The 16,119-nt window shown below is 35.4% G+C and overlaps 3 protein-coding genes across 4 annotated transcripts; 1 reads left to right on the top strand and 2 right to left on the bottom strand.

Annotated features, from left to right (window-relative positions):
* Window positions 1-52: 52 nt before the first annotated feature.
* Window positions 53-8,775, bottom strand: LOC141908658 (N-acetylneuraminate (7)9-O-acetyltransferase-like). Of its 2 annotated transcripts, XM_074798790.1 has the most exons (22): window positions 8,553-8,775; window positions 7,031-7,127; window positions 6,389-6,575; window positions 5,862-5,972; window positions 5,720-5,771; window positions 5,573-5,644; window positions 5,397-5,487; window positions 5,153-5,258; window positions 4,861-4,985; window positions 4,692-4,774; window positions 4,464-4,596; window positions 4,271-4,379; window positions 4,046-4,135; window positions 3,777-3,896; window positions 3,152-3,214; window positions 1,891-2,047; window positions 1,691-1,770; window positions 1,500-1,604; window positions 1,282-1,422; window positions 1,076-1,153; window positions 760-852; window positions 53-675 (listed from the first exon to the last, which is right to left on the bottom strand). In XM_074798790.1, the coding sequence occupies exons 1-22, from the start codon at window positions 8,686-8,688 to the stop codon at window positions 421-423; spliced, it is 2,484 nt and encodes an 827-aa protein (XP_074654891.1). In that variant the 5' UTR covers window positions 8,689-8,775; the 3' UTR covers window positions 53-420. The 2 variants fall into 2 exon arrangements, with proteins under 2 accessions (XP_074654891.1, XP_074654898.1); XM_074798797.1 differs by lacking the exon at window positions 3,152-3,214.
* A 79-nt stretch (window positions 8,776-8,854) lies between these two features.
* Window positions 8,855-10,854, top strand: LOC141908673 (interferon regulatory factor 8-like). Its single transcript, XM_074798810.1, has 2 exons — window positions 8,855-8,966; window positions 9,228-10,854. The coding sequence occupies exon 2, from the start codon at window positions 9,234-9,236 to the stop codon at window positions 10,446-10,448; it is 1,215 nt and encodes a 404-aa protein (XP_074654911.1). The 5' UTR covers window positions 8,855-8,966; window positions 9,228-9,233; the 3' UTR covers window positions 10,449-10,854.
* A 160-nt stretch (window positions 10,855-11,014) lies between these two features.
* On the bottom strand, window positions 11,015-16,031 carry LOC141902727 (DDB1- and CUL4-associated factor 6-like). The gene is made up of 16 exons (XM_074790579.1): window positions 15,896-16,031; window positions 15,716-15,777; window positions 15,520-15,612; window positions 15,335-15,412; window positions 15,145-15,249; window positions 14,950-15,063; window positions 14,382-14,517; window positions 14,079-14,308; window positions 13,767-13,875; window positions 12,816-13,517; window positions 12,657-12,747; window positions 12,426-12,576; window positions 12,134-12,290; window positions 11,809-11,897; window positions 11,608-11,713; window positions 11,015-11,525 (listed from the first exon to the last, which is right to left on the bottom strand). The coding sequence occupies exons 1-16, from the start codon at window positions 15,972-15,974 to the stop codon at window positions 11,464-11,466; spliced, it is 2,364 nt and encodes a 787-aa protein (XP_074646680.1). The 5' UTR covers window positions 15,975-16,031; the 3' UTR covers window positions 11,015-11,463.
* Between the last annotated feature and the right edge of the window lie 88 nt (window positions 16,032-16,119).

The raw sequence follows: 16,119 nt of genomic DNA, 5'->3' as shown, positions 1-16,119 counted from the left end.
ATAGTATACTATAAAATGACAAATTTATTTTTGAAATAATTTATATCCTCATGGAGATCAGAATACAATGTTTGTATTACAGTTGATGTAAAAGGAAATTTCAAATAAATGTAAAACAGTTTGATTTTACTGTCATCAATTGATTATATTGTACATCCATGTGTATATACGGTAATAATAACGATACATTCATATATGCTATATACAGTATATACATTATAAGAAAATTTAAGAAAACTAAAAAAGAACAAAGAGAATTAGATATCACAAAACAAAACTGGTTTTTTAAAGCACATCACAGCAAAAATAACTTTTTTTATAACACGCACTCTCACGCACATTTACAATAGGATACAGGTGAGGAAGATAGAGTCGTATCCGACATTGACTATCGCTGGGTAAATAATAATCCATGAATATCTATGAAAACACGCCGTGTGTCCATCCGATCGGTATCAGAATGATCGTAAAGCATACGACGTTGCGCAGAACCAACTTCCAATCGGTTGGAATCGCGTATTTTGTCAACGTCTCGGTGACTTTATGGATTTCGTGACACGTGCACACGAATATAAATGTCGTTATGATTATATTGAGAACTTGATTGCTCGGAATGAGAACTAGAACTCCGTGAGTATCGGCCGCGAGCCAGATGTGATACTGAGCGATGAATAACTACAACGAGATACAAAACGGAAATACATTCAGTGATTCGTTCATTCGATGTAGCAGAAATCCGTAAAGAAACAAATAATTTACCTCCAACGATATTTTTCCGAACCAAGCGAAGAATGAACTGTAACGAGACCTTAAACTTCCCCATGTATTACGAAGGAATATATACGATACAATCTGAAAAAAGAGGGATTTTCAATTCAGGGATCATTCGTTAAGTAGGTATGCATCCACAGTGAACGGGGAAAAACCGATGACTTCGTCCTACGAAAATAGGCAAAATTGTGCATACATTACAATACGTATTTTAAGACTGGCCCCGTGAATTTCACAGTTCAACAAACAAACATCAGATATCCGGTAGAACATCGTAGAATTCAATTATAGAATATTGACTTACGGGTAAAAATGTGAGGTATGGATGAAGTTCGTTACATTCTTGTTTGCTTCTACATAATACTGAAAACACGGCGTACCCCTGAAATTATTCAACAATGTCGGCATAAAAAGGTAACATAGGTTACGTCAAAAATATATAAAGAGTATGTATATTCTCTTTGTGTATTTATGGTTATCTACATGAGTGAAGATATAGAGCATACTTACAGCTATTCCGAGTACGGAGCACCCGGCTACGATAAATGACACCGTCCTAGAAAATAGAGTTTCTTCCCCTTCGTCGTTTATCAATCGAAAATGCTTCAGTATCATGTAAACAAATGCAAATATCATTCCGTATATAAAACTCTGGAAATAGAAGTAGAAATTTGCTCGTATTTATCTCGATTTCAGTAGAGAAAATATGTTAAATATCAAAAACTCACGTATCTATCCAACTGCCAACGAAAACGCCATTCATGCAACGAATCATCCAACGTCACAAAAAAAGCTTTGAATGGATTTGTCAAGAATATCTTCTCAAACAAGACCTACAAACAAAACAGAAATAAATGAATGAGCTCAAAATTCACGTGTTACCTTTCTTTCTTATTTGAGCAAGAAGTCGATGTTTTACCTCAGAAACGTACAGCAAAGTAACGATTAGAATGAGCACTAAAAACTTCACCATCATATACAAATAGTGAAAAATATTAGCTGAAACAAAAGAACAGAGTTCAGAGTTTGGGATTGGCAGATAGAATAACTACAGATTTGAGTCCGTAAACAGATTTTGAACTCTTATTAAAGCATATTGATTGAATTGGTTTACATTACCTTCAGCACTGCTAGCTGATAACCGAGGCCATACTGACAGTACTACATATATGATGATGAACCAAAAAGATATCAATGGAACAAAATAGTAAAACTGATACGGTCTGTTCATCACGAAACATAATGTGACCACCAACATGTTCATACGGAACAGAACCTGAAAAAAAATAAGAGAACATGAAACATATATTTCCTATATATAATTTTGAAATGAATTTCGGTTACCAAACACCACTATTGCTATATGCCGAGGTGAAATATACTGTGTAAAATAAGCAGTTTGTGTAAAGCAACAATCACATCAAGGCAACAAACATAATGACAATAAATTCAAGTAAATACACATGGATTGAACATGGGTCCCTACAGATCAGTTATTCCTGGATATAAGGAGTTTTCGAGGAGTTTCAAAGGAGTAAATTTCATATTTCAAGGATGCATCCACATCACTTTCATATCCCACTCGGTACTGTTTATTTACATAAACTATATATTTGATGGTTTTACACATAAATATCTATCCTCGACACTAGTAAACTTGATTTCTAATTCGGTAACTGCCTAATTAGAGAACAAAAAGATCCTGCTTGCAACTACTGAATTAGGTGCAGTCTCATGTACTAAACTAATAAACATCTGAAGTATCTAAATGCTATTTCTCGAAATTGAAGTTTTAGGCATTTTGCTCAAATCAAAGGAGTTTCAAGCACCTTTATAAACATTTTTCATTTTGAAGAAGTGTTTTAAGGCACCAAGGAGTCATAGGGACCCTGAATCAATGTGTCATCATGTTCATTCCACCCACAAATAGCAAATCAATTCAAAAACCACAAAAATCAATCTCGATGGGATGCAAAATACACATGAATGGTAAACTGAAGACAATTTGGCACCAGAATAAAAGTCATATGGTAATATATTCGAATAAACCCTCAAAGTATGACAGACAGTGTTGTTATCATCATTTATAAAAGAAAAACGCTTCTCCATTCCACATAAGTTTATCATGCCAACATGAAAAGAGTATGAAACATATTAATGTTACTAAGTGCTGGAAAACCGAGAATTACAAATTAATGACGAATAATAAACAAATCATTTGCAAAATTCAAACCACACGGGGATGATTCATTTATCATAAATCAAGAATAACAGTAATTATATATGCAAATACCACGAGTCTGGAATGGAGAATGGTAAGCAACCAGTATTAAAATGTTAGTCCATGCTCTGTGAGTGTGTACGTTACAATCAAACTTACTTCTACCACTCTACGTAGACCGTGTTGACGGTAAGACCAAAATGACCTGGATGTACAAATATTCTGAAAGACCAAAACATTACACTGAACATGTAATTCATGATATCCAATGATTTAACCAACCGAACGTTCAGAGTATGCCGTTACAGCGTTGAAATGTATGTTCAAATCATATTGAAATATTGGTTCTGTTTAAGCTTTTAAATATATATCGTGTTTAATATACAGATTTAGGCTAATTCAACTAGTGATAGATAATAATAATTACTGTTACTTGAATTCTTTATTAATCTGTGAAGAATAGAGATCGCTCCACCAAAGTTCAGGTTAACTGAATGACTAATCAATATGAAGTGCCTTTAACTAGGATATATTCTACTACCGAAGAGAACTTCTGAATGAAACCCAACAACCAGAGTGAAACAACAGTGAAGTGTTTGAGAGGAATGGAATCGAAAACACACACTCCATAATAGGAACCTATCACAACATATTCAGTCAGTTAATTCAAGCCAAAATAAATGAATATTTGAAAGCAAATAAAACTGAATTCAATCAATTGAAATTCAAACCGGTAATCCACACAATGCCATGCACAGAAAAATTATAATAGACAGCTAATTACCTGACAAAACCGATTGAGGCTGTGTTCTCCTTTGCTCCAGAAATAATGAAAGTGACCATAACCAGAAAGGAACAAATATGCCGAGACTAGAACACGGATATGCATATAAATAGGCAGCACCTGAAATTTACAAATCAGACTCTTGATAAATATACATTTCTGACTGAGACAGCAGATTATGAAGTCAAAATCTAACAAAATATCTCTTAAAACTTGTCGTTCATGAAGACATAACTTCAACTGAAGTCAAATAATTACACATTACTTACTCTGCTAGCTCCAGTTATATGATATATCAGAATGACAAGTTGCATCCAACCTTTCCATTCATCGGTCTGATCACGATGTAACATCGTTGTCTGAAATATTCCAACAGAATCAATTCAAAATGATGTTTTAATTGTATCATGCACGACTTAGCACGGCTTAGTTGAAATACATGAGATAGATTCTAATATAGATTTCATTCGATTTTTTTGTAAAAAAAATCTAACCTTGTCGGTGTTATCGGTAAAGAAGAAACCCAGGACCATTACGTAACCAAGTGGCAACAAAAAGTTCAACAATGTATAAGCTTTGTTCTCTTTCATGAAAAAATTTGTTCTAAAAAGCAAACAGTAAGAACGCACGAGTAATAAGTATCAATTCAGTCAGAGAAATATAGTTCCTATAGAAAGCTCAACTCACCGATCGCAAATAAAGAAATAAGCCATAATAACTCCCAATCTAGCTAAATTGGTGAAAACTATATAATAAACATCTTCTTCGTTGTTCTTTCCAACAGTCGGTGGGGTATTGGCCAATCTTTGACCATTATTATCTGAATATGTAAAGTCACCGTTCAATAAGATTAACAACAACGTTGAAAGCAAAATACAGACCCGAGTATTAATGCTTGAAGAAATTAGGATTTACCTGAATGTACAGAATTTCTGGTTTTATTTCCATTTCTTTTATTTCGTCTTTTATATATATACATACTCAATGATAACACAATACTAGAAAAACAAAAGATACATTTTCAGCCTTGTCGAATGATTTGGGATTCAGCAGTTTGATTACGGTAAGTCATTTGAAAACCTACCAAAACAAAAAGAAGCCAGCAACAAAGATTTGTAATTTAGTCACTGGTTCAGCACTGCTACAACACGTGCCATCATTATATCCCATATGATCATTACAGTACATGTTCATTACTATTTGATTATCCTAAAAACAACATAAAATACTAAATGATCAAAGAATCATCACTAACGAATCATTTTGCCTCAAAAAGAGTCACTGATTCAAACTATCGGTAGAAGTAATTCTAATTCTAAAGGTTTTTCTTAATTTTCGGAGTTGAGCAATTCGAAACGTAGTAGGTCTGGACTTACCCAGTCTAAAGCTACATGTCCGGCATGAAGACCGTCGTTCATATCATGATTATAACCTTGAGTTATCAGACGTGAGGAACTCCACACCTTGGCTGTACTGTGTCTCCTAAAGTAGCCAGCAAAAAATAAGATACGTAAAATTTGGAAATTTTGAAATCTGTTGAGGCTACATAATGAATTCTATTTTCTAATCAATCATAAAATTGAATTCTTAGTGTTTAAGTGTATATATTCACATACTTACAATATATCGATAGCAGCTCGATTGTATTCATCAATACGTTCATTTGTAATCATTGAATGATTGGGAACTAAACGTGATTCGACGACTGGATCTGTAATTCATCAACCAAATATTAGATACCCACGAACCTGATGATTCACATACTGTTATATTAGTTATATCCAGACACAATTTACCTTGTAACATCCACAGAACTTTCATAGTTGACTTCAGTTTATTGAAGTAGGGCACAATATAAGTGAGATTCACTGAAATGGTATCGAATACACCTCTTTAACACCTTGTTCTACATAAGGTTTACATGCGGTTGCATTTATACATACCTTTGAAATTACCCAAAAATTCTTTGCTTCCATTGGAAAGTTTTACACTCCACTGCAGTGGAAGAGAAATGCAGAAAACGAATTTCAGATAAAATTGTGAACAACTGATGATTTGTTTTAGCCATTATATACAGGTACTCACAGTAGCGCTGCCTGTTATAACAAGGTTAGGACGGTCACGTGGCTCCATCTTTAGCCATGATTTGTAAACGTTATACATAGTATCGCTGACCATCGGTTGCCATAGGAAATCCTGAAATAAAGTTGAAATATTTGCCTCGAAATCAGACATAACACCAATGGTTAAGAGTTAGCTAGTACAGACTGTCAAATGGTCCCTTTGAAAAAAAGAAGGGGGATCGAATTTTCTTTGATGGATGAAAATAGGAATTTTAGATGGCTGGACAGGGCACAAGTATCCAATTGGCATCAACTTCTTAAGTGACAGAACCAGAACTTATACTAAGGATGTGGAGACCTGAAATACACTGACATAAGAATTTCAGATGATTCATGACATTTAACATTTTATTGCTAATGGACTGATGTTTCTCTTTTGAAATAGGGAAAAACTGTTTCTCCACAAAAAATGAGGAATTCGAAGGAAAAATATTTTTTGGCAGGAAAATTAGGCCCCTTGAAGGTCCGCTAGGAGATTTCATTACTTACAACTTTCAAATTGATTTTCTCATCGCTGAAGTGCATGTCATGATGTTGTTTGCCTTTTTGAGGTGGTTTATTAGAGAACATTCCGACAAACTCGTGGTACAGCTGTCGTATTCGAGAATCACCCAGAAATACTATGTGATTATATCCGCCCCAGTAAGATATGTAATGCATACAATTCCTGGAATCGCTGAAAAATCGAAATGCTGTGCATTACATAAAGACCTAGACTAGATATAGATTGTGCCCTTCTGAAAGATGGAACATTCCATCTCCTTGGTAGAAGATTTGTGCTGTAAAAGAGGCAGACACTTCAAAATGCAGCAGTTGAAAGAGAAAGCAGATAAATGCTCTTGTGGAAGGGCACAATAGAAAATGGTAATAAAGTTAAGTCAAGTTGACAAAAATATTCTAAGGAAACTGTCCGTAAACAGTGTTTGAATACTAAGGTTGATAAACATGATTAGGCGGTAAATAAAAATAGGAAAGTTGCAGTTTATAGGATAAGAACTGTGCTAATAAACATCATTTAGGCTGAACTCAGGCAATATTATACTAGTGTGTTTAAAATAACAAGCGAAAGATGTTAAAAATTCATATTACATGAGTTATTGAATATGATCGGAGATAATGGCATTTTTTTACCTTTTTGAATATCTATGCATCATACAACCGTAAGGCTGCCATGCGTTATAACCTTGAAAACGCCCATCGCTTAATAACCATTGGCAAGAGTCACTTCCTAAAGAAATTACACAGAAATAACACAATTTAGGAATATGAAAAAACAAAAATATATTGATTGATTGTCCACATTTCAACCATTTCAGTAAAATTATATTAGTTTGCTAAATTCTAGGGATCTTTCAAGTACCAGTAGTAGCGGGAAAGTAGTGCGCACGTGCGGAGAGTAGATCAGTCCATATCCGGGTTATTCACTGAAATTCTATAGGAATGAATAGTGATAACTGATACGAAAAACATAACTATCTATTAACTAACTACATCCTATAGATCAGAGGGAGATCAGAGTTACGACTCGACCGATTAAACTTAGGAAGTAGAAAACCATTAAAATCAGGAAATTCTAAGATTAGATCAGCTGAAATTTTTGTTTACTTGACAATGGAAAGTGATCAAACCAGCAACAGAGTGTTTATAATGCCACAATCTGAACAGGCAAAATTCCAGAGCACCTATCGACTGTAAAGACAAGTAATTTCTTTTCATACAATCAACAACTTTTAGTAACTTATATTTCATGGTATCAATTTAAAATTGATCCTAAAGGTCGAATTTTTAGCAACCTTAACAACAGCTTTAAGAGATCAACGCGCCGCTATGATTACGAGATGTATAAGTACAAATCTTGTCCACAAGCAAACGATCTTTTGTCCTCATGGATATGCCATTCCTTTACCTGAACAAAAAAAACTCTAGAACGATCACATTTAGCTAAGAGTACGGGGGAACAGTTTGGCACCCACACTTGAAAACAGATATTCAATTATTGGGAAAGGGTGCAGAGAATTAGTTCACCAGATTTAAAGACTTGCCATTTAAATAAAGGCTTTAAAGATCTAAGTTTAACAACATTGGTGTGTGGCAGATTTTGTGGAGATCGAAACATGCACATTATTCAACGGACACAAAATCCGAATCAACTCGATGCAAACTTTTGACTAGAGCCAAGTTACACGTGGCCACAACTTCAAGCTTTCCAAACAGAGGGATAAAAAAAACTTACGACGTAAGAACTCCCTGCAATTTGAAGTAGGCCTAAATTTAGTTAATTCACAATCAGTCAACTCGTTCAAAAACCGAAAAGATGGACTTTAAAAATCAAAAGAAATATATTTCATTTAGGTTTCATTTATGATTCCACGACCATATTTGAAAACTACTAACAGTTACGAGAGATGACTGCATCTGACTACTCAGATGTCAAGCGCACTACCAGTCAGTAAAATAACTGTCTGTGATTCATATGATGTAAAATATACAGGTATGTGGTTACAGTATCGAGATCTACAACCAAAAGGGTTTCACTAATAACACAGCAGTTAGTTACAATTAATTGGCAATTATGATATAAAATCTGAAATTTATACATGATTAGACACATAAAACAAGCTTGTTTTTGCAAGTAAAATAGATTGACACACACCGTATTTGAGATGTATGAGCCCGTGGTAAAGCACGAATGTAACCACCATAGAGAACGCCACAACCTTCGCATTTTCAACAGTTACAAATTGAGGTATTTCTGGTGAGGCGTGGCTGTGTTTTCTTTGCTCAACCATCTTCGGAGGGGCCAATATTTAACGGATCCCATGCGAATTTGGGCCAAGTCGAATCATCGATGTTCTTCGAGGGCAGATATTAAACACCGTTCGTGAGCGCTGGTGAGAGGTAGTTCGATCGTGGTTTACAATACGTGATGTTAGGACAAAATTGCGGTACCTGGTAAGAAAAACATGGGAAAACCCACGTACATTGAACTGAAACCGATAGTAGTGCCTGCTACCGATGTTGGAAGACGCAGTTTGAATCCTCTGACGCAATTGAATATCAATTAAAGGTAATGATAGTAGAAACCCAAAATATTATATTCATATTTATTTGCCTTGGGTAATTAGTTACGTTGGTGGCGAGTAAGCTGCATGCCATCATCACCAAAAATATCCCGCGATCGTGTGAAACTAAAAGCACAGGCGAGGCAGGTTGCGTTGCCACCGACGAGTCAGTGGCTGACTAGTAATGATATATTCTGTTGAGGGTAGTGTTTTTAAGTAAGAAACTGCGGGATTTTTAATCGATAGATTTATTGTTCTTATTTCAGAAAATCATGTCTCGTCAAAATCTCGTGCAGTTTTTGGAAGAAAAATTGTGTGACAGAAACTATGGCCCCAGTTTGGAATGGTCTGATGAAGATCAGAGAATATTTCGTATTAGATGGGTACATGCAGGCAGACCGGACTACAACGAATCAAAAGATGCTAAGGTTTTCAAAGATTGGTGTTTGTTGAAAGGTTCAGCAACTAAGAACATTTCCGACATCAATATCTCAGAAATGAAGGCACGGTTTCGAAATGCCATAAGAAAATCCAAATATATCAAAGAACTACCAGTACCAGATGAAGATGATTTGCACAAATATTTTCGATTCGTTGATGAGGAAAAACAAAATCAGCAAGAAAATATTCCAATGGAAACTCAGCCAGGGTACAGCAACTCTCCTCATAATGTAACAATCCCTGAAACTGTTGCAGAGTGGAATCCAACATTAACCAATGTTACAATTCAAAGTAATGATCAAATTGTTAATGACCAAAGTTGCTCTCAAAGCTGCCAATCTTTACTATCCTTAGAAATCAGGTATAAAGGGGGAACTGTTAGGACAGAGGATCTTTTTGGTAATATGTGGAGAATCTGTTCTCAAGTTGAAAACGAATTTGCTGCCGAGAACACTACTGAATTATATGGCCCATCTGATGCAGTTTGTATCATATTGCCAAATATTCCTGAAATTGTAGACCCACAGTTGGAATCAGGCTTACAGAATGTTAAAAAAGCGCTTGAAGGTTTGAGGCGAGGTTTAGTAGTTTGTTTTGATAGTCAAACATGTGACATCTTTGTGTATCGTTTGTGCCGCAGTAAGGTCTTTTTTGCTGGTATAGGCTGTACAAATGAGGCAACTTCAGTAAACCGACGCGAACCGACTAAAGTATTTTGCTTTCGATCATTTAAAAGAGCTCTGGGTTTATACCAAAGCCAACAGGGACCTAAACCCAGTCCTCTGGTGTATTTGTCATTTGGCCAAAAGTGGAACACCCACTGGCAAATTGATAAAACTGTTATTTGTGCTGAATTAACCCACACGATCGCTAAATTGCTAGTTGATGAAGTCGCGATGAAAGTGAATAATTCAGTAGAGCTATCATCTCCTGATGATCTTGATAAGCTACTGTCCAGTAAGATGGATCAATTACGCTTACAAGCCTGTAACACAACAGATTTTGCTAATTTTATGAATGCACAGTATGATGTTTCATTCTCATAAACGACATTGTTACTTCCCTTAGATGCGTAGATAACTTATCAACGGTATGTATGTATGTATGGCTTTACATACAGTGAGTTTCATTATAACTAACTTGTATATAACAAAACTTCAATAACGAATCCTAGACACAGCAGAGGCCAGTAAACTTGTATTTGTCTATTGCACATGTAAGAAATCTGCTATTATGACTCTATGTCTAATGTGAAATGTTAAGCTTATATGAATAATGTATATATGCTAATAAAGTAAATATGGTAGTATCGAATAATAAGAGTCGATTGTAATGTCACTGGGGTGATAGGGCTACAGTGGAACCTCATTATAACGATCTCGGATATAATGATTAATCGGTTATAATGAACCTAGAGTTTCGTCCCAAATCGGAAAACCTTATTTCACACTGTACTGGATACAATGAATTGGTTTTAATGAACCTATTTACTGGTAACCTGAAGTTCAATGTAAAAAGGTTCCACTGTATGGATCAAGTCATCAAACATTACATTCATACAATGAATTTGATATATAAAACAGACCTTTATTAATGGCCAGAATCAATACTGTAAAATGTTTGTACAACAACATAATTTAATATAATTTTTAACAATATAAGCATTAAATATATTATCGATGTTCCGAAACAACCTCTGACCGAGGAATAATTACTTTTGAGATAATTATCTTTAATTGCATGATTTTTCCAGTGATTCAAATTCATTTCTAACAAGCCACAGATGTTACTAGTGGAAAATCTAAATCGAAGAATTAAGTTCTACAACACATACATATTTCTACTTTTTAATTCAACAGTCTATAAAATAACCTTTTTACACATGACCAAACAAAATTTACAATATAATGATGATATTTTATGAAAAACAACAAAACAATTTTTTCATGGAAAATACCGAGTGGAGAATACCACTCCAATGGTCAAAACTTATCTACCATGATATTTACATTCGCTGACGCTGACTAGTAACATTGCGCATTTCTTTAATTATACAGGTTTCTATAAATTCTCATTATCAGATGAGCTGGTACTTTCTGTTGGTACTTCTCGCGCTCTTCGACCTATAATTGAGAAAATATCAAATAAAAATTTGAAAGATCTTTGTCGTGCGACAAATGCTCAAGTCGGAGAAGGTATATTCACCGGATCGAATGTGGTTTAATGATGCCAGCATACGCAGCATAAATGATGCTGGCACGGTTATTGTATCTCTAGTTTCTTCGAGCATCACCTCGTTACGACTCATCAGCTGGAAATAGATAAACATTTCTTCGGTCAAGTTTTGCTCCATCGGATTCGAATCAAATTACATGTACTCTAATAAGACATTTCATTTTTACAAACCTCCTGCGCTTCATCGGCTGCAAATACACAATCGGGACTTGAAGGCGCCCATAACTTGATGTCGTAATCAATTCCACTCGATGCTAGTACTGAAAGAGGTAATATTAATTTCAAATAAAAGTGATATATACTTGCTTCCGCGGGCAAGTCACTCAAAAGTTGGGAAGAGTTCACTAGTGGATATATCCATGGTCACAATGAAGTTTTAACTTTTGCCATATATCAACTATTCATCGCTTAACTCTTCATCTCTAGCAACTTTTGAGCAAATAGCCCCTGACTGTATGATTCCTAATGCATCACCAATAGTCAGAATAATACATACTTGGATCAAATGGATGAGGCTGTACACAATTCACTACATGTTTATCGCCTTCTAATAAATTGACAAGTTTGCCCGTCTGTTGATTCCAGAAAAAAATATGACCGCAATCTGAGCCACTTATTACATATCTATCTCCCCAGAAGTTCGCTTCTTTTATCTGTATCAATATTATATAATATATATACATATATATATATATATCATATGATTATAATATAAGACAATGAATCATGAAAGTTCAGCAATAAATAGTTTTGCCAAGGGGCAAGTAATCTACAACTCATACACGTACCATGGTTCTTGCGTTACGATGACCACGAAACACTCTTTCCAACCTCGGTTGCCACGTATTGTGTAAAGCTTCTTCTTCTAAGCGTTTTTCTTCCTGACGTCTTCTATACATTCGTTGAATCTTCCGAGCCATGTCTGAAGGGTCTCGAGGTCTATAAAATAATATTCTATAGTAATAATTTGTGTTTAATTTGGAAGGACATAATACGATGACAAACTTTCGAGGACTTACCGTTGAGGGACTGGTATAGGCTGCTCATCATCACTATCGTCTTCGTCATCAGATATATTCGTAAGTTCAATTTGTGGAGAAACACGATCTTCTGCAAAAAACATGCTTTATGAGACGGGACAACAAGCAATACATTGAATACTGATGGACAATACCAACCGGTAGGTTGCTGATGTGACGTAGAAGGTTGAGGTTCTTCATCGGCTTCATGACTCTGACTTGGTTCTTCATTACCCGTATTTACTGCTGTTGACTGATATCTAGGCACTTTGATTAGTGGTATTTCCGCAGCAGAGTTAACTGGGGAACAATCCTCACTCTCGAATCCTAATACCACGGTGCTATTATTCATGCCCTGAGTACTATATTCCAAGTTTATCACAGGTAATGAAGAAGTGCTGGGTAATGTATTCATTTCTGTTGTTGAAGATGATGGTTGCGGATCAATATTCGAGCTTGCACTTCCATTTTCAGAGTTATCTGATTGTTTTTGAACATTATTTGAAGAGTGAGCTTCATAAATTGATGATTCATCATTAGCCTGAGGCTCAGAAATGCTTTGATCACTAACGTTTTGCAAGGTTCTTTGAATAGAAGATGATTCGTTCGGGTCATGTCCGGCATCAATCTGTTGTTGAACTGGCTGTAAGATTCCGGCTTGAGATTCTGAATTTGATTCATTCTCGGAAGTTCGTTGTTCCTGACCCTCGATAATTTCTTGCTCATTTTCATTATTTGGAGGATGATCTTGATCATCATTTTGCCCGCTATCTTCCCGATCTTGTTGAATACGATCTTCGAACCAACGTGTTAACATTTCGGACATACGCTGCATTAATGAAGTTCTCCCTGCAGTTCCTTCTGTTAATCAAAATAGATACAGTTAAACTCATTTAAATGCTCATCAAATTGCTTTAGTTGTCCCTATATTCAAGTACTAATTCGTGTTCCCAATTCAATTTACTCAGTGGAAGTCATCATTTGGATAGTCATCAAGATAGTGACTGCCCCAGCTACTGGTACAACAACCGCAGTTTCTTTTAAATACATAGAACATTGAAATAATGTACTATGTATGATATATAAGACTAGAATAGTTTTATAAACTACCTGAATTGCGTTCACTTTCAGGTCTTGCTCCAGGACCCGTATCTGACCAATCTCCTCGTAAACGCAAACGCTTGATGGGTGGCTGAGCTTCATTAGTTCCAACGGTTTCCTGAAATGAATTAATGAACTGTCATTTTTCCTAATTCTGACTATCACAGCCAATCTATTATTTCGTAAACTGAAAATAATTTCAAAAAAATGTCTGAAGACTGGTAGAAGCATTCTACGAAAAACGTCACGTAATTTTTCAATATCAATCTTCAATATTATGGGTCTTTCATAAGCCGATATCAATCCTTCAAATCAACTTACAATGTTATCACTATTGACGGCAGATCGAGTGGAATTATCTTTTACTGATAACTTTTTCTTCACATTTTCAGTCATATCAAACAGGTACAAATAGTCGGATGAGTAACTGACTAACAATTTCTGTCCCATTGAATCGAATTTGACGGATGTAATACGATGTGATTTCTTCTCAAGACCAGGAGCAGTAAAACAGCTAAACATTCCGGCCACACCATTACCGCTACTATTTCCTGAAATATTTTCAATGGATGATGTCGCTACCTTTTTCAAAATTTTCAGAATGATAATATTTGGTGAACTAACCCGTCGCCTTTGTTCCTAAGAATCTTCTATCATAGAGTCGCACGACGCTGTCTGAGCAACCGATGGCGAGTTGATACGGTGCCATAGGGTTTATAGATAGAGCGGAAACCGCACCGCGACAACTGATCAGTACATCCTGAATATATATACAAAAAAGTCTGTATCAGGGGTCAGATTGATGAACTCTGGAATATTTTTTTCACATCCTCACAATTGACTTTTTCACAACAAAATACCAGGAAGTTTTTCAGATTTCCCCCATTTTTACATCAGGGTACAATAACATAAGCCGAAAACAATCTGGACAGATGAAAATAAGCTTGTGTATGAATTCTCCATGGTATATAGCACAAAAGGAGATTCAAATATATTGACAGACACCTTTCATGAATCTTCCACACATTACTTGCAAATCTGTGGAAAATCCAAGATTTGCCACTGAGTTTTCAAATTTTTCAGTTTTTAAGCAGATGTCCATTTTTCAAAAATCATTGAGATGCTGTGCAGTGGTATCAATATGTACATGTATAATCAGGGTAGCATAGTGAAGAATCAAAAAAATATTGACCTCCCTGCATTCTGTTTTGTTGCAATGAGATTTGATACGTTGATCAAACCAGCGCACAGTTCCATCCTCACCACACGTTAGAAATGTATGACAATCATTTTCAACAGTTATCACCTGAAACATGAATTTATTAATGCTTAATTTTGAATCATCCCTCTGGGTTATGGATAATGAGTTAGTAACACTGGTACATACCTCATAAACGGTACCAAAATGACAATCAAATTTAAACGACCCGTAAGATTCAGCTCTGTCTATTTGTGTTACATAGATTATACCATCCCCTGAACACGAAACAATCTACAGATAACAAATAGTTTGATCATAGATAACTTCATTGATTTCATTGATGATTAGAATATCGATAGTGTAACAATGCGCATACCTTCTGATCGGAACAATTTGGGAGGAACTTGGCGCTGAAAATATTTGCCCTGTGACCAGAATGGACAGAAAAAAGTGTCTGAAATATACCAATACATAAAAAGGAATTATACCGGGGGCTAAAAATAGCTCAACAATAGGGAAGTTAATCAAGGGGTAGTTAATATATGATATCATTAATCGAACCTTTTTCGTGAATGGATTTGTGATCGCTAAATGTTGATCATCTGAACCAGACAATAATAAACTACCATTATCATTCCAACAAATAGTGTTTACCTACAAAGAAAAGACACATACAGTAAATTGATGGAAACTTTTACACTTACTCTAAACTTTATAGTAGTAATGGTATTAAGAAGGTCTAATTAGTAATACATACACAGCCACTGTGAGCTTCAATCTTATCCTCTAATCTCAGTCTTTGAAGTAAATTCAAATCATCTACAAACAGAAAACAACATTGAATCAAAAATTATCTACAGGTGTGGTGTGACTGAAGAATAGTTTCAAACTACTACCAAAAATGGGATATGAATTTTTCAATCTTAAAGCGGCCTACCTTTGGCAGACTTTTGTAGCAACTTATTGTTGCATAGACCGAGATACAGATTTTCTTTTTGTTGCCAGAAAGAATTCATCTCTTATCGATTTAACACAAAAGAAGGTCCATCGATTCGAAAAAATTTATATATCTGTCAAATGAACAAAACAAGGGCAGCGACCTTGAGAATTTCGGTGACGAAGTGCCTGGAGAAAAGGTAGGATGGCTCCGTCGGGCTACGC

This window comes from Tubulanus polymorphus, chromosome 1, assembly GCF_964204645.1.
Source record: "Tubulanus polymorphus chromosome 1, tnTubPoly1.2, whole genome shotgun sequence".
NCBI lineage: Eukaryota > Metazoa > Nemertea > Palaeonemertea > Tubulaniformes > Tubulanidae > Tubulanus > Tubulanus polymorphus.
This window is presented reverse-complemented; position numbering and strand designations above follow the sequence as displayed.